Source organism: Eucyclogobius newberryi, unplaced genomic scaffold (genome assembly GCF_026437365.1).
Source record: "Eucyclogobius newberryi isolate DKJ021-1_F unplaced genomic scaffold, fEucNew1.0.hap1 SCAF_3, whole genome shotgun sequence".
NCBI lineage: Eukaryota > Metazoa > Chordata > Actinopteri > Gobiiformes > Gobiidae > Eucyclogobius > Eucyclogobius newberryi.
Genome location: NW_027315945.1, coordinates 31,775,354 through 31,793,428, shown reverse-complemented (window position 1 = coordinate 31,793,428; position 18,075 = coordinate 31,775,354). Strand labels below are relative to the sequence as shown.

Below are 18,075 nucleotides of genomic sequence, written 5' to 3'. Positions count from 1 at the left end.
ATTAATGTTTTGTCATATCGCTCAGCCCTTAAATGTGAAATATAATGTAAATGTAGTTTTATGATCCTTCAACCATTTTAGACCAACATTTAAGAAGCATTTTGATTGATTCATGCATGTTTGAGTGAGTTTTTGTCCTGTAGTCTGTGTTCTCTGTTCTCATGATCGTTCAAAAAAAAATTCAGACTTTAGGTCAAACCAAAACACAGTTAACCCTCTGTTTGTAATAAAAACTCTAAAGCAAATAATCCGTCAGATTGACCCAAATCTGTAAAATTTTTCTCTCTCTTTTCCAAAGGAGTACCTCAGGGCTCTATTTTAGGCTCAATCTTATTTTCAATATATCTTACATTCATACGTGTAATGTCATGTACCATTTTTACACAGTACTTTATTAATATTCAGCTTCACTGGCTCTGGCCATCGAGTCAGTGTAGTCGGCTTTCTCCTTCGTCCAGTCTCGATTGCAGTCCATGAAGTTACTGTTGTACACAGACAAAACCAAAGCCGTGAGTTGTGGTCGCATTACTGTGAGTTACGTGCCTGAGTCTCTCTTGAGTGTTATTTTGAATTATATGATTATTCATGGTTGTGCTTTAGGTTCCTTTTTGCAGAGAGCTGAAAGCCGATACGATCTACGCTCAGGGGAGTTTTATTATTTGTTTGTCTGTAAAGTGCGACTGATTTGGCTAATTTGGCTTTTTGTTATGCTGCTCCCACAGCTTGGAACACTCTTCAAACTGACCTTAAACTGTGCAAGCTAGTTCCTTAAAAGGGATTTTATTTTATTTTAAACTATTAACATAAATCCTATGAACATAGTCCGTGCTTTTAAATGTACTCTCGTCATAATTTTCTAATGCTTTTATTTAAATGTTTGTAGTTCTGGATTTTCTGGCGTGTGTTGCAGTCCACTTGGTCCAGCTCATCCTTGAAAAAGAGATTTTAATCCAACTGAATTTTAACCTGGTTACATAAAAATTAAGAAATAAATAAATGACATGACGATGTGGGGCCTATTCAAAATGTCAATGGACCTATTTCTATTCCTAAGCCATTTTATATCAATATTTCCCTTTTTTTGCCCTTTTGTCTGAAAATGGCATTTGCTGTTATTCCTAATACAGTAGAAATGAAAGTGAACCCTTGTGCTCACTTTTATTTCTTACCAACTTTGCTTGCCTGACCCGCTCGCACTCTGCCCCTTGGCTTCCCCTCCATCTTTACTCGGTCCACTTCTCCTTCGGTCCAACTCGGGATTACACATAATCTTCTGTTCCACATCGGCGTGCAGACTTTTCAAAATCTCTGTAATCTCGCCATCTCCGTGACTCGGTTGCATCTGCACTGTGCGTTTATTGTACACATTCAAACATACTGAGTGCGTACGTGTGCCGTGCAAAGAAGGAATTGTGTGATACAGTATATTGCGTGACAATAAGGTGAAACATTTTCCCGGGTGTGTTCAATGTAAAACAAATGCAACAAAAACAATAAATAGGTTGCGTGACATGACAACATTCTAAAGATGGAATAGTTTAAAGTTGAGCAGGAGGTACTGTTTCTGACAGATGCTATTTATTTTGACCTGGTTTATGTTTGATTTAGTTCTTTCCTATGCTATTAAAATTGTAGGGATGTAACAATATATTGAATTATACGATTGTTTGCTTAAATGCATTGTTTTGTTCCAGCAACAGCTAAAAGAAACAGCTAAATCAGTGACTTTTTCTTAGACTTATAAAGGCCCTCCATCTGAAATTATAATATCTGATGTTGAAAGTCATGAACGCAAATCTATCTATGGGTTTCAGAGTGACAAACATTCAGAAGAAGCAATTAACATTCCAACATTTTCAAAAGTCCTCAAAAACCAACATCCATTTATTGCCGTGAATCTGGATTATAAAAGTCCTCCACTCCAAGGCACTTGAGAAATATCCAGACGTGTTGTGTTTTTTTGAGGACTTCAACGTTGTCCTCATTCCATCGTAGTCCACATTCATTTAGAACCGTATAACGTCTGCATTAGTCCTGCGGCAGAGTCTTTACTTGACTCTCACGTGATCAACAGGGAGAGTCGATTCTCTCCATGGCGCCTTCCATCTCGTCCATCTCTCTCTCGCAGTCCTCGCAGCCTTCGGTCCCGCAGCCCCCCACCAGCACCAGCGTGGGCACGTCTCCGTTCCCTACGCCCGCCACGTTTCCATTGGGAGCCCAGGCCACGTCCATCATCCCGTCCGGGCACTGCAATAGGCCGCTGACCGAGTAGAGCCCGCCCCCCGTTACCACCTCGTCGTAGGCCGGGGCGCGCGCGACGGAGCGGGCCTCCTCCAGGCGCAGCCTCTGTCGCCGACGCATTTCGATGATGGTTTTGGTGTAGGAGTTGAGCGTGACCACGGCCGCGCCCATGCAGCAGCTGAAGGACACCCAGGCCAGGCTGGAAGGGGCAGAGGACAGCGGGGTGTTGATAGAGTACGAAACAAGACACAGAGGAACTGATTATGAAACAAAAGATACTGAGGAGTAGAACTGATGATATGGAGAATAAAACAAAATATACTGAGGAATAGAACTGATGATATGGAGAATAAAACAAAATATACTGAGGAATAGAACTGATGATATAGAGAATAAAACAAAATATACTGAGGAATAGAACTGATGATATAGAGAATAAAACAAAATATACTGAGGAATAGAACTGATGATATAGAGAATAAAACAAAATATACTGAGGAGTAGAACTGATGATATAGAGAATAAAACAAAATATACTGAGGAATAGAACTGATGTTATAGAGAATAAAACAAAATATACTGAGGAATAGAACTGATGATATGGAGAATAAAACAAAATATACTGAGGAGTAGAACTGATGATATAGAGAATAAAACAAAATATACTGAGGAGTAGAACTGATGATATAGAGAATAAAACAAAATATACTGAGGAATAGAACTGATGGTATAGAGAATAAAACAAAATATACTGAGGAGTAGAACTGATGATATAGAGAATAAAACAAAATATACTGAGGAATAGAACTGATGATATAGAGAACAAAATATACTGAGGAATAGAACTGATGATATAGAGAACAAAATATACTGAGGAATAGAACTGATGATATGGAGAATAAAACAAAATATACTGAGGAATAGAACTGATGATATAGAGAATAAAACAAAATATACTGAGGAGTAGAACTGATGATATAGAGAATAAAACAAAATATACTGAGGAATAGAACTGATGATATAGAGAATAAAACAAAATATACTGAGGAATAGAACTGATGATATAGAGAATAAAACAAAATATACTGAGGAATAGAACTGATGATATAGAGAATAAAACAAAATATACTGAGGAGTAGAACTGATGATATAGAGAATAAAACAAAATATACTGAGGAATAGAACTGATGTTATAGAGAATAAAACAAAATATACTGAGGAATAGAACTGATGATATGGAGAATAAAACAAAATATACTGAGGAGTAGAACTGATGATATAGAGAATAAAACAAAATATACTGAGGAGTAGAACTGATGATATAGAGAATAAAACAAAATATACTGAGGAATAGAACTGATGGTATAGAGAATAAAACAAAATATACTGAGGAGTAGAACTGATGATATAGAGAATAAAACAAAATATACTGAGGAATAGAACTGATGATATAGAGAACAAAATATACTGAGGAATAGAACTGATGATATAGAGAATAAAACAAAATATACTGAGGAATAGAACTGATGATATAGAGAATAAAACAAAATATACTGAGGAATAGAACTGATGATATAGAGAATAAAACAAAATATACTGAGGAATAGAACTGATGATATAGAGAATAAAACAAAATATACTGAGGAATAGAACTGATGATATAGAGAATAAAACAAAATATACTGAGGAATAGAACTGATGATATAGAGAATAAAACAAAATATACTGAGGAATAGAACTGATGATATAGAGAATAAAACAAAAGATACTGAGGAATAGATCTGATGATATAGAGAATAAAACAAAATATACTGAGGAATAGAACTGTTGTTTGAGTATAAAACGAAATATACTGAGGAATAGAACTGTTGATAGAGAATAAATAAAGGGCTGCACAATTTTGGGGAAAGATTTGTGTTGAGGTTTACGTGTGATGTTTGAGTGAAGACTAAAATATAAACGGTAAAACTAACACTAATGAGAATCGCTTGTATTTCACAAGGTCGGCGTTCATGTGGTCCTCAGCTGCTAATGTTTTGGAGATGAGACTTTGTTTGTGTTCATGTGCTTTTCATCTCAGAATGTCAGGATTTTAGTGTCACCACTGATAAAGTCACTAAGTCCGCTCTTTAACTCACTTAAGTGACAACATGGGTCATTAATTAAGCAAGTCTCGGGTCTTATGATATGTACAACTTGGGTCAAAGAGCTTAAAGTTTAAATGAGCACGTTTTTAATCCAAGTTTCTGAGTTTTTTCATGACTTGTGCGAGCGTTCATGTGCATTTTTCCACTTGGATAAACCACTTGAACTTGGAGCACTTTACCTCAGAATACTAGTTATTTATCTTCCATAAATGGTTATACATTTTATCAGTCAACTGTAACATTAGTTTCCCATTCATTAAAGCTAAACCTGTGTAAAATATTGTACCTTACCCTAACCCTAACCCTTGAGTATTTCTCTGTATTGATCTGTTTGCTCAGGTTTTTTGGCAATTACATGTTGTGGAGCATAATCTTAACCTAAATATACATAATGAATTGATAGCATAAATGGTGTATATTGTCTTTGAAGCATCATGAGCCTGCTCGGATTTAATTTTAACGCACATTTTTGTTCAAATTTGGCATCTCAAATTCAAACTGGAGAATCACAGTGACCACACATTGCAATTTTGATTGGGGAAAACGTTATTAGTCACCTACGCAAAGGACCAGCCATAGTCCCAGGACTGAGGTCTCCAGTCTTTGGGTCCCACGATGACTGTCATCTGAAACACTGTGGTGAACATCATATGAGCCACCATCCCCAAAAGACCTACGAGGAAGATGCACAATATTAGTCACATATTATTCTTTTTCACAATTTTACATCCTCTTCATTGTAACCTGCAATAATGGATTGATGATAGAAACTGGACCATTGACTTCCTGTTTTTTAATATATATTTTTTTTATTATTTAACCTTTATTTAAGACATTACCAATGTCTTTTGCAAGGCCAAGACAGCAGCACAGATCAATCATAACATCATAACACATTTAAACAATTGCATAGTATTGTAAAAATGTTCCCTTAAAACAGCTACAAACCATAGATCCCATTCCCAAACCTTTCAACGAAGATTCAAACAGTTCTTGTAGTTTCCAGACCTTTTGTAACTTATTCCATGTTGAGGGAGCGGAATACTGAAATGCCATTTTACCAGTTTCTGTGCGAACACTTGAGATCGCAGAGAAATCATGCCAAATTGTGACGCTCCACCTCTTTATAGTGACATTTATTTCACTGAATGAAACTGTAGATTTTCATTTCCGTGTTTTTATTGTTGAAAAATGACTATGTGACATTTTTAGACCGTACGTGAGTGATCAAGAGTGTGATTTCCGAGCGCTGGAGCCTCAGTTGCAGGACAGAATAATTCAAACACAACCTGATCAAAAAACTACTCTTAAACACACTCTTTAGAGGTTTTCTGCTGAGGTGGACGCCAGTTGCTTGTCTCCAAGGAGATGTTATTAGTTGAATGTTACGCAGTATGGCATTCAAGTTATCTGTCTTGCATTTACAGGTGTTTCTGTTGCTTAAAAATGCGTTGAAAGTTCCATTCTTCCTGTGAACTGGCCCTGGCCTGTAACTGTCGGCTGGTTGTTTCCATTGTGATGTATGTTTAATGTCGTTCTGTGGCACATGAGCAAAGAGAGTGGCAAACCCTCCTCCACTAAAGTGACATAGTGCGCCTTTAAAACAGTGACGTCCAGTGCAGCTCACCTGACAACACGGTACAGATGGCGGCAAATGCGTTGATTTTGAGCGAGTGCATTTCTTTATGAGAGCACAGGACTTCCAGCCACATCAGTAAAAAGCCCATTCCCAAAAGGCCAATGTAGGTGAACTCTGAGATCACAGAGAGCCACAGCACACCTGCAACAGGCCACAAGCATGCGTTATGAAGAGGCTAAAAACTGTATACTCAAGGAAGAGTTACTGTCAAATAATATTACTCAAGTAGAAGTACAAAGCAGTCCAAGAAATTACTCATTTAAGATTAATGAAGGAGCGGTGCAAGGTTCAAAACATTTAATGCTGTCAACACTTGAAGATTTACTCGCAGAGGGAATACTATTACTCAAGTTGGGGTAAAAGTATGTCCAAAAACTACTCAGAAAAGTAAAACATTTTAAGTAACTGTGACTACCCACATTTGAGCTGAAATAAATAGTCTCTAGGGCTAAGTTATGTGAAAATAACCAAATGTTTTCAGTATTGTCTCCAGTCCAAATGAAAAAAAATAAAAGCAAACAATATCTATTTTGATTACATTTTGTTCTGAATTATATAGATGCTTAAAAACTCACAGAGCATTACTATTAAATGATAATAAGTCTTTTGCCTGTCATCATGAGCCTGTCTCACCTTGTGTATCTCCAGGAGTTAAATCTATAAAGCTGCGACATTTCTCTCCTGCAAACAAAACCACGGATATTATTCTCATTTTAATTTCAGTTATTTGAATCATTTTCTATAAAGCTTTCTTTATGTCTGCACCGTCGCTGAGCTTCTCGCAGCTCTCCCAGAAGCCCGTGTGGAAGTATCTGAACGCGAACTTGTCCTCTCCGGTCTCCCAGATGTAGCTGACAGCGTTGGCCATCTGCCTCTGCTTGATCCGGGCCAGCTCCTCCTTTCGGGACGGGGGCAGCGTGCGGTTGTACGGGTTCTGGGTCGGGCTCTCTGTGGCACAAAACACTAAATAATAACACGCCTCTCGACACAGTTAAACGTTTCATTTGAACACAAACTGTGCCGTAAAGAACACTGCATTGTTCAGCTGATAAAACACACTGACTGTTGCTATAACGTCTTATTTTAGGTTTAGTGTCAGTTGATGTCACGTTCTACACATGGATTTCAGAGTGATGAGAAACGAGGACTGTTGCTATAGCAATTAACTATTTAAAACCAAATTATATATGTTTTCATTGGGAAAACATTTTCAAGCTGTTGCTACAGGAGGTGAAGCTGAAACACATGAATAAATCTACAACTGTAATAACATTGTAATGTGTTCAAGGGCCTGTTCACTGACAGAAATGATCTGCAGAGTTTTCCATTGTATAATTGTATGTAAAAACCATGTAATGAAGAGAGAAACTGGCTCCACCTGAGAGAACTGTATCATCCTTTTCTAAAACACAGTGGAGCAGGAGCTCGGCTTCACCTCCCGGAATAATCCAAACTTTAATTGCGTTCACCGTTTGGGAAAGGTATGAGCAAAAAGGGATTAAGAGCAGTTAAACTGAGGACACTGAGGTTTTATGAACCAGGAGACAGATCATCCACTAGATTATTACTTTTGTGGTCTGTTACGTCGTGTTATAAAACAAGGCCAAAATCCATCACCTTTGAGTGTTTCTTTGTATTTTATCTTCATTTAACCTCATGGGTCACAGGACAATGACAGTGACAATGAGGAAAGAGGACTCATGTACGACATGTATTAATTACATGGACTGTTCTCGATTACAAGTAAAAGTACAGCTTTGTTAAAAATTAAAATACACATTAATTTAGATTTTTGTTTTAACACTGTAAAAACCCGGCAGTTTTTATCTGTCACAATCAGCTTTTTACACAACTTGATTAACTGAACAGTTTAGAGCTGAACTACGTTGTTCACTGTTTGTAGTTTTAGAAAGAAGCAGATACAGAATCAACTGTGGATCAGGAATATTGACTTTAGAGTTTAAACTATAATTACAAGGCTTAAACACATGTACATGAAAACCTGACCCAACCTAACCCTATTTGTAATGAGTTACTTTCCGTCCCTGTCGTTTGGCCACAGTTGAAAATGTATCAAAGATACAAATACCAGAAAAATAACAAGACAATGAACAGCATAAGCAGATGTGGTTTAAGTTTTTGAACATTTAGAGTGATTTTGAAAAAAGATAAGTGCCACCACTAGGATGAAAACATAACTTCAATAATTCATTTTAAAGCCAGATTTAGATGAGATGAGTGATTTGCACACAAACCCAGAACTAAATCTGGATAATAAGAATCAGACTACAACAGGACTCTGCAAAGTCAAGAAAAGGACCAGATCAAGTCCACATTAGGACCAGGACCAAACCAGGACCAAACCAGGACCAAACCAGGACCAAACCAGGACCAAACCAGGACCAAACCAGGACCAAACCAGGACCAAACCAGGACCAAACCAGGACCAAACCAGGATAATGTGTGTTCGATTAGCCGACGAGTCAAACAGCTCGATTGAACATTGAGACATTTACATGATCAAGCAAATACAAGTTTAATCATGTGACTGAAGGCCTCTAGACAAAGAATAATTGCACACAAAAAAGTGTATTATTGATTAAATTGATGACATTTAGCTTTAATAATGCCACTGTCTTTGTTATTTAAAGGCCTTTTCCGTATGTGTTTTAGAGTCCATATGAAACTCCCATGGTGCTTTATTCCTGTGTGTGTACCTGTGGAGTAAGGCTCGCTGTTGTTCTGCCCGCAGTTCTTCATCTTGACGGGCGACAAGCACAGAGGCTTGACCACTTTGTGCGTCCCCTCGCACCAGTAGGACGTGCACAGGGCCAGGATGGACAGCGCCAGGGCCAGAGAGGTCAGCGTGAGCGAGAGCAGCGAGCGCGAGCGACGAGACAGGCGCTCCAGCATGGCCAAACGATGGAGGCCACAAGTCTACTGCGAGAACGTGACACCAATGCACCTCTCTGACTGGAATAACTGTACTCAAGCAACACTAGTACATTACTCAAGCTGAAGTAGAAAGTAGTGACTGGAATGACACAAAATATATTGATTATCGTTTGAACATTTAATTTAAGTTTTTGAGCTGTTGAATTGGATAACAAAAATTAAATATTGCACAAAATTAGGTATTTTGAAAGTACTGATCATAAATAAGTCATAACTGAAGCGAACTGTGAAGCAAGTACCACAAATATTCACTCAGCTAGACCAATATTGCTGCTTCAAAATAACACTCCATTAAAAACTACTCTGAGAAGTTTTTAAAGGTTGTTGAAATACCGATTACTACCAAAACACTTACTCAAACAGGAAGAGAACTGTTACTTCAGTGCAACATTTAAAGTGATTAAAGTGTGATTAAAGTACTCACAAGTAACTGATCAAATACCACACACAAAAGGTTAACTCAAGCAAGTATTTCAAACCCTTTATCCGTTACAAGTAAAAGAATTCGGCGTCAGAAAAGGCTTGTGAGTACAGTTACTTTTTCTCAACGCGTTCCTCTAGAATATAAACCTCTGCCGGCACCAGAGAAGGACACAGGGGGCACAGGGCACGTGGTGGGGGGGGACGGGGCGGCAGGTAGGAACAAGGGCGCAGATGAAGCCAGAAGCACGGGACAGATGCTCCGGGAGGGTTTTAAGACCAGATGAGCGGCCAGGTTTAAATGAAACGCGGCGGGGCGACGTGTGACGTAACGGCGGATGAAACCGTGGGCAAAACGACACCGTCAAATCGAGAGTAATTAAAACTGGATAAAGAAGCTGCGGACGGGGACACGGCGGCACAGAAAAAAAGTGAACAAGAGGGGATTTAGGTTGCCCACGAGGAGGGGAAATGGTGGGATATGTTGGCCAGGCGGATTTACGATCTTGTTACTGAACTTTAACGAAGCTGCAACAAATTTAATGTGGCAGACTAAACTGAACAATGGATCAGAACATGTTTATCTGTTTGAATTAAACTTATACTCGTTTTATTTGTAATTTTTGCTATTTTTTACTTACACGCTTAACATATTGTTAAAAAAGCTCTATATTATTATTATCATTATTTATTATTATTATTATTATATTATTATTTTATTATTATATTAATTATTAGTATTTTATTATTATTATTTTTGTTATATTATACTATTTATTCATTATTATATATTATTATTATATATATTTTTAAATGTAATTTTTACACTCGAAATAAGCCTCTCTCTGCTTCTCCCTACACTTTCTTGTTCAAATAGTGTTTTATATTTTGTTTTATTTATATTTAGCATGTAAAAAATACGACCTCAACTCAGAAAGTAAACGTTGCACGACACACTTGCTTGAAAAAGGAAGTATTAAAGCAAATAAATTGTGGTAAAATAGTAAAATAATCCACTTTCTTGCATGAATAAACACACACAATACTCGCAAATGTGCTTCATTAAACGACTAGAGCTGTGCAATGGAAACGTGCTTATGTCGTCCGCGCGTTGGCCTCGGTGTTTCTAAAGGGACACGGTAAATCGAAGCGCTTAAGCCTGACCATGCTGCTCGTCGTAAACTAGGCGGGCCGTAAATACAAGGTGGGGCTGATATTAGTTTTTGATGAAATTACGGCCAGAACGCACATCTAAAAAATGAAAATCTTCCGCGGTAATCCCTGTCACTGAGCTGTAATCTGTTTATGTTAGGTGTGTTTTGCCGTCCGTCCATGCTCTGCCAGTGACCACCGCCTCTGCAACACAAACGACGGTCAGTCAGAGCAAGAAACACGCCACTTTCTCCAGGTAAAATATCACTAACTCTCTGGTCTCATTGAAATACACAGAGGGTGCTTCCTGTAGTATTGGGTTTATTGTTTATTACCAAAATAAAAGGGTATTACCGTATTTTCCGGACATATATAAGTCGCACTGGAGTATGAAATGCGGTTGCAAGTGTGAAAATAACAAATAATATCACATATAAGTCGCTCCAGAGTATGAGTATAAGTATATAAGTATAAATATAAGTATAAGTCGCACCCCGGTCAAAACTATGAAAAAAGGTGCAACTTATAGTCCGGAAAATACGGTATATATGTTGGGTTTTAAGTGATATTTATATGTGACAATATGCAAATCTCACGATACATCCATGTCACGGTACAATATTTATTGCGATAGTTTGGAGAGGCAAACAGAATTGTAGAAATAATACTTTGGTATGTTTTTTAAAAGATGTTGCAACAAAACAATGAATGTGAACGTAGGAGATTATACATTGATATAGTGTGACGATACTGACAAAATATCTTCTGGTTATTGTTGTCGGGATCGTCCACATCTTTTTACAGCTATACATTTTCTTTATGACATCGCAGCATTTTAAAGACCAATAATGTTCTATGACGATCGTGAAAGCATCTTAAATGATTGTCAATATGCAGATTTGACATTACTGTAGACCTTCGAGTCTGCTCTCTATTCTGAGGAGCACCAAAAGCACATCGTTTTACTCAGATTATTAAACACGTTTCTGCCTTGAATATACATATTTTTTGTTGAAATATAACAAGTTCAAAGGACGTGCTACTAACATTTAAGGGTTGGCGTTATGGACAAAAGTAATCTCAGTTAAAACACGCCTTTGTTGAGTTGAAGTATCACATAATGAAAACCACAAGGGTTTAGCAAAATATCACATTGTTTGAAAGATTACTCAGCGAGGAGAGGTTTTTATCTTTAATCTTAATAATCTTTGTGCCGTTTTTTTAATAGATTCTGGTTCAACATATGTGGATTTTGTTTTAAGATTAACGTGCATCATCATTTCATAGCCTACTTTATTGGAGTTCAGTTTAATACAGAACCAGAGTTAGAATGACTATTCCTGGGTTTTCAGGTTATATTTTAGGAACCAATTGCGGAAAATATATATAAAAACTAAGTAGTGAAAGTAGCTAAAAAACACAAAGTCAATTTACACTTACCACTTTTTGTGCGCCGTCAAAAATATTCAAGAGATTTTGTTTGTTTGTTTAATGAGCGTCCATAAAAAAAAAAAAACTACGTTCCTATTTGACAACTCTTGACGGTCCAAATAAAAATCCCAAATCCCTTAAAGATTTGAGTTTCCTCATCGCGCGCGTCAGTCCTCTCCCTGCGGCTGGTTGAGCATCAGTGACCTCTACCTCCAGCGATGCCCTTTAATCCTTCGGTTTCGGCCGTCACAAGAGGAGAACGAGTGCCCAGAGAGACCCGAGCCTCGGACAGCAAACCACTCTTTTTTTTTTTTCTGTCTCTCTTAAGAATTTATGTGGCTAAACTCACTGTATAATCCCTCTAAATCCATCTGCTGTTGTAGTGCCCACTCCCTTTTCGTGCCAGCGGACTTGTCTATTTTGTACGTTCCCTTTAAAAAAACACCTAAAATTATTGTTATCAGGGCTGTCACTAACGACTGTTTTAGAAGTCGACTGGACAAATTATTATTTTTATTATGCTTTGACGTCTTTTAAATATATTTTTCACCAAATAAAGGTTGAAATATGGTGACAGAAGGCTTCGAGATAGAGAATATTTGTAAATAATAAATCAGAATTATATATTTTTTTACATTTTGATTCAATAATGCCGCTGTCTTTCTTTAAATACATTTTTCAGAGTCTGTATAGTCATTATGATTACGATGATATTTTTTATACAATTAGTCAATTAATCAATCGCTGCAGCCATAATTTTTTATATATATTAAACAAAAGCAAAAACAGAGAGGCTCACCTTAACAAAATGAACATGAAACACAATGCACACGATGAAAAATTAACTGACACCTACAAACAAAAACCGTCCCATTGTTTAGTCGCTGCTCTGATTCGTTCACATGGTAACCAGCCCTGTTCCTATGGTTTTTTGGTACATTTTCAACATTATTTCACAAAACAATAGCAGTGTTACAAGTTAATTTATACTCAAACTGAGCTGGATAGTGTTGTAAAAGCAGTCTCACTGGGAATAATCTACAAGTGACAAAAGCTTTATTTTGACAGTTTTAAATGATTTGAACATTTGTGTTTCTTGATGCTTCCTGGAGGGTCAAACATCGGATCAGCTGCTGCTGCAACTCGTGAAAACATCCAGAACAACTGCAATGGAGTGAACGTAACAGAGACAAGCTCAAAATATAATACTCTTCTTTTTAAACTCTCGTGACAGAAAACAATGCAAGAATTATTTACAATAATTTATTTACATAAATCTATATACATAAAAATGCAATGAGGGTTTGTCAAAACGCAAAGGATAATGAATGTAAGAAAAAGAACATTGTAAAAAGAGCAGAAGACGGTTATCCCCAGGCCTGAGATTTACAATAATGTAGAATCAGTTTTCCATCACTGCCAAAACACTACAAGAGAAATGAGTTATTGTTAACAAATACGAGTAAGGAAAGTGGATTATCAACGTGTGTAAAATGAGTAGTTGATAAGTGTTTTATTTGTTTTTATTTTATTGTATCTTAACTTAGCATCAGTAGGAAATAAGAGAATCTGCAGCATGATAAATGTAATGTCTAAAAACAATCTGGGAGATGTTTTGGTTCAGTGCAGGAGCATTTTTCTATTACTCACATCAAAAAGAACTCCTACGTCCTGATCAGGTGACGGCGCGAATGATTGGTTTACATAAATGAACTGAAAAAGAAAAAGAAAAAAGAGGAAGACGTTATTTCATTTGCAAGATTTATCCATTGTGTTGAAAACATACATTTTGTTCATGATGAAATGGAGGGCAAGTCAGAATTCTATGATAAAAATTGCTGTAGATTCACAAGGCCTTGTTTATGGTTAATATATCTGTAATTACTTGTTAAAACAGGAAAATGTTTTGTACCATACAGATATTAAAGTGATCAGAAAAACTAGAATATAGCAGATTTATTTAATGAATTTGAGGACCCAAACCCAAACAAAAAAATACAATAAATTTAACAGGAGTTTTTTGGACCAATAGAGTGATGTCTTTGTTGAGAAAAACTTACCAACTGTTCATTGGCCTCAAACTTGAGGAAACGTGTGATAAACTGTGACAGAGACTGCACCGTCCTTCCTCTGTCCACAGACCATTTCTTTGTTTTCATGATCGGAGTGTCTCCCACGGCTTTCAACAGGACGTCGACTGTGGAAAGAACAGGCAGATTCACTCACAAAGTAAATAATTATATATATTATTTTTTGTTATTTTAAATCAATTTATACTTTCTAAAGAATATTGTATCATCACTAGTCTTTACTGCATTTTTGCACCATTGGAATGCAGAAAAGGCGATTAGGGCTGCAATTATTAAAATAACTCATCTTTATTGTATTTTGATTATCATTCTGGTTACAATATATGATCAGTATAGAAGTTAAGTTGTAAAGAGGCTGTCTATACATTTTCTAAATCATGTGTTAATATTAATATTATAATTATGTGATGATTATAATGTAAAACAACCAATCTGGGCCTTGCAAATTTACCTAAAAACAGGAGTTACATGTTTCCAAAAGAAATCTACAGCTAGAATAAAATGGGTGTTGGTAAGATGTAAACTAACAAGGCCCAACCTTTACTTTTGAAGGACTGAACTTAAGCCTAAATTACAAAACAAGACATGAAACAGACTAAATTCTTCTCACTGTAAAATATTGATTTATGAAATAATGTTTGTATTGGGGCCTGCATATGTTTGTATTTTATACACAATGTTTGAGTCACACTTTATTCTTGCACTGAAACGTATAATAAATAAATATTTTGGCTAGAAACTATGTTAAATGTTCTTCTTTAGCACTTCTTTAGCACTAGCTTTAGCCAGTTTGACAGCCTGGGCGGTCTTAAATTCTAATGTCAAGAGCTGATTGACTGAACCGGATTAGAACCGTTTTCCCATTGGCTAAACTCATTGTCAATCATCACTTTCCCGGAACTGCTTCGAAATGCGTAAATACGGTGCGAGATCGCCTATAAACGTAGCCAGCTTGAATTCCAATGCGTGTACGTACTTTTCTTCTTGTCGTCGTTGTTCGCAGCATCGTTAGCAGCAGGTTGTGCCTCGTCTTTTTGTGTTTCTGGTGGAGATTCCGCATTGTCGGACATCTTCAGCTGAGCACGGTGAGTTTGACAATAAACCCGCCCACTGTAGCCTTCCGACAGGACAAACATACTCCTATTGGTCAAGACAACCGTCAATACGTAAATGCTGTAATTTCATTGGTCGTGGGTATTGTAGTAGGCGGGAGTTTTTGCGGAAGTTTGGTAGCCTTGTGTTCTTTCAGCTACAGTTCATGATTTTTGGTAAGTTTCTTTTTGTTTTATTTATTTTGATAAATATTGCGAACTTATAGTGGCTATCCCGTAAAGAAAATTACATGTTATTTTATTATGTTATTACATTTCATTAACGTGCATGTACTTTGAATTAAATATGACCTGCATTCACTTGCCTTTTAGATAATATTTGACTAAAATCCGGTTGCCACCTGCTTTCTTTATCTCTCCAAACAAGACAGCACCAGTGAGTTACGTTCTCCGTTATATTATCTGATTTTGGCTGAAATATTCTTCAGATAAAAAGAAGAACGATAAATATAACTTGTTTTCTATTGCAGTGGCTAAAATTGGAAGACTCTCCACTAAAGATACAGTGCTCCTCCTTTGTGACATGCAAGAGAAGTTCAGACCAAATGTGTTTCAATTCACAAACATTGTCAGCAATGCAGCCAGGTTGCTCCAGGTGAGTGAGAACAAAAGTCATACTGCTTACATTGTTTACATGCACACCAAATGTCTGACACGGTTCTGATTTCTGGAGTAATCAGTTCTCGAAATACCATGAAAACGGTTGCGTCTGATGCGCCTAATCTGATTTCCGAGCAGGTTTTGACAAGGAAATTATGCAGAAATGACAAACGAATGTGGCAAAGTCCAAAATGAAAGAGTTATTTTAAAACTCCTTGTACATTGTAGTCGAAACATTTAGTAAGAAATCATTGGCCAGTTTTAGATGATCATATTGCTCTTGTACATCTAAAGACATACCAAAAATCTGATTTAATTATTGAGTTAGTATATGAGCCATGTAAATATAGCCATTGTCTGAACGCTTTTAAAGTCATTAGGGTCATTCATTTATTTTGATTTCCATATAGGCCTGTCGTATTTTGGGCATCCCTCCTATTCTGACGGAGCAGTACCCTAAAGGCCTTGGACCCACAGTTCCTGAACTCGGAGCAGAAGACTTGACTCCTCATGCCAAGACGTCGTTCACCATGATGATCGAGGGGGTGGAAAAGCAGCTGCAGGAACTGGGGAACCCCAAACAGGCCATCCTCTGTGGAATAGAGACTCACGCTTGTATTGCGGTAATTCAAAATGAATATTAAGTATTGTAAATGACCGTGACTGTGCTCTTCAGATTTTAATCAATGCTTCGCATGGCTATGTGTTTGCACTAAACAACCAAAGCATATTCCTAGTTTGTGAATTTTGTTCACTAACAATGGCAATAATATGAACACATATTGATCCTCATTTTCTTTTGTATTTTAGTGCACAGCATATGACCTGCTTGAAAGGGGAATAGAGGTTCACATTGTGGCGGATGCAGTCTCATCCAGAAGGTTTGTGTTTCCTGCATTTGGACTGTGCTTATACTGTAACCATGTTTTATGTTGTAACTAAACATATTTTTCATTTTCAGCCAAACCGATCGACTTTTTGCCCTCTCTCGTCTGAAGCAGAGCGGAGCGTTCCTCACCACAACAGAGGCCGTTCTGCTGCAGCTCGTTCAAGATGCAAGACACCCAAACTTCAAAGAGGTGCAAAGGATCTTTTCAAAACGACTGTAAAACCTTCTTAAAGGAGGTGGAGGGTCGGCTACATGTTTGTCTCCATGACGATGTTGTTGCTTTGCCTGGAAGGTACCACAGTATGGCATTAAACTTCAACCACGAGCCCAAGTTACAGGTCAGGGGCTCTTATTTATTTAGCCTTTATTTCACCAGAAAGTCCCTTGAGATAAAAATCTCTTTTTCAACATGGCCAAGAAGCACCTCGGGAAGATAGTTAACAAAAGCAAACAAAATTTAAGTCTAATTTTAAAATGTACAAACATGAACACAAATATACAGGTCAAGAATAACTTCTACAGATTTCAGTTAAACTCTTTTTAAGTAGAGCCTTACCAGCGTGTAATGCATTTTGAGAATGAGCTCGAGAGAACGTCATAATTTTAGTATTATTACATCTAAGACCAACTTGAGCTGAAGCAGTCTGAAGCTCATTTAAGTATATTCATTTAGAGAGGAAGGATCTGCGTAAAGGATCTGCATAAAACTTGTGGAATTCTCGTTCAAAGTGTACAAACAAAACACAAACTTCAAATCTCCTTCTGCCTCATCTCTGTAAGTTCAAAGTGGACCGCTCATTACTACGTCTTTTTTACTTTTTATACTTTTTCTATAACATTTATCAAAAACAAATGCACGGTTTAGAAATGAGAGTCCAGATCTTTGGAGAAGAGACTCAAAGTTAAATGCCCTACTGTGAAACATCCCAGGAAAAGCAAGCAATAACATCTCCATAGAGACGAGGTGGTGGCTGAGCCTCCGGAAAAAATAAAAATCCATGGGTTTCAGGATGATAAAACACATTTAAAAGTATTTTATCTTTTGAATGGGAAATGTTGTATATAACAATAAGCCGAAACCCATGAATAGTGCAACATTTAACTACCACAATTGTTTTGGATGCATCAGCTGACTTATGAAATAAATGTGTTCTTTTGTCAGATCCAGAAGCTGATGGCCCATCCTTCTCCTGACACAGGCCTCCTCGCTTTCTTCAGTGCTCTTTAGAACCTTTATTGTGACTGTACTTCCCACACAACAAGTGCTTTTAATAAATCATAGCTGCTACTTTAATTGTGCGTCTTTGGCTTGACTGTAAGGATTTGACAAGGGACAATAATGACCCTTTAGCTCCCTGTCAGTACTGCATAGACTTCTAACCAGCAGTTGCTCCACCGT

At 37.2% G+C, this 18,075-nt stretch overlaps 3 protein-coding genes across 3 annotated transcripts; 1 reads left to right on the top strand and 2 right to left on the bottom strand.

Annotated features, from left to right (window-relative positions):
• Window positions 1-2,058: 2,058 nt before the first annotated feature.
• LOC140373702 (germ cell-specific gene 1-like protein) lies at window positions 2,059-8,950 on the bottom strand. Its single transcript, XM_072460334.1, has 6 exons — window positions 8,745-8,950; window positions 6,793-6,975; window positions 6,661-6,708; window positions 6,016-6,168; window positions 4,950-5,061; window positions 2,059-2,440 (listed from the first exon to the last, which is right to left on the bottom strand). Exons 1-6 carry the CDS (start codon window positions 8,938-8,940, stop codon window positions 2,068-2,070), a joined length of 1,065 nt encoding a protein of 354 aa, XP_072316435.1. The 5' UTR covers window positions 8,941-8,950; the 3' UTR covers window positions 2,059-2,067.
• A 4,284-nt stretch (window positions 8,951-13,234) lies between these two features.
• atg12 (ATG12 autophagy related 12 homolog (S. cerevisiae)) lies at window positions 13,235-15,206 on the bottom strand. Its single transcript, XM_072460341.1, has 4 exons — window positions 15,052-15,206; window positions 14,046-14,182; window positions 13,636-13,698; window positions 13,235-13,412 (listed from the first exon to the last, which is right to left on the bottom strand). Exons 1-4 carry the CDS (start codon window positions 15,143-15,145, stop codon window positions 13,353-13,355), a joined length of 354 nt encoding a protein of 117 aa, XP_072316442.1. The 5' UTR covers window positions 15,146-15,206; the 3' UTR covers window positions 13,235-13,352.
• A 231-nt stretch (window positions 15,207-15,437) lies between these two features.
• Window positions 15,438-17,968, top strand: isoc2 (isochorismatase domain containing 2). The gene is made up of 6 exons (XM_072460338.1): window positions 15,438-15,563; window positions 15,658-15,782; window positions 16,198-16,410; window positions 16,598-16,668; window positions 16,749-16,866; window positions 17,839-17,968. Coding segments are annotated over exons 1-6 (594 nt in total). The 5' UTR covers window positions 15,438-15,562; the 3' UTR covers window positions 17,905-17,968.
• The last annotated feature ends 107 nt before the right edge of the window (window positions 17,969-18,075 follow it).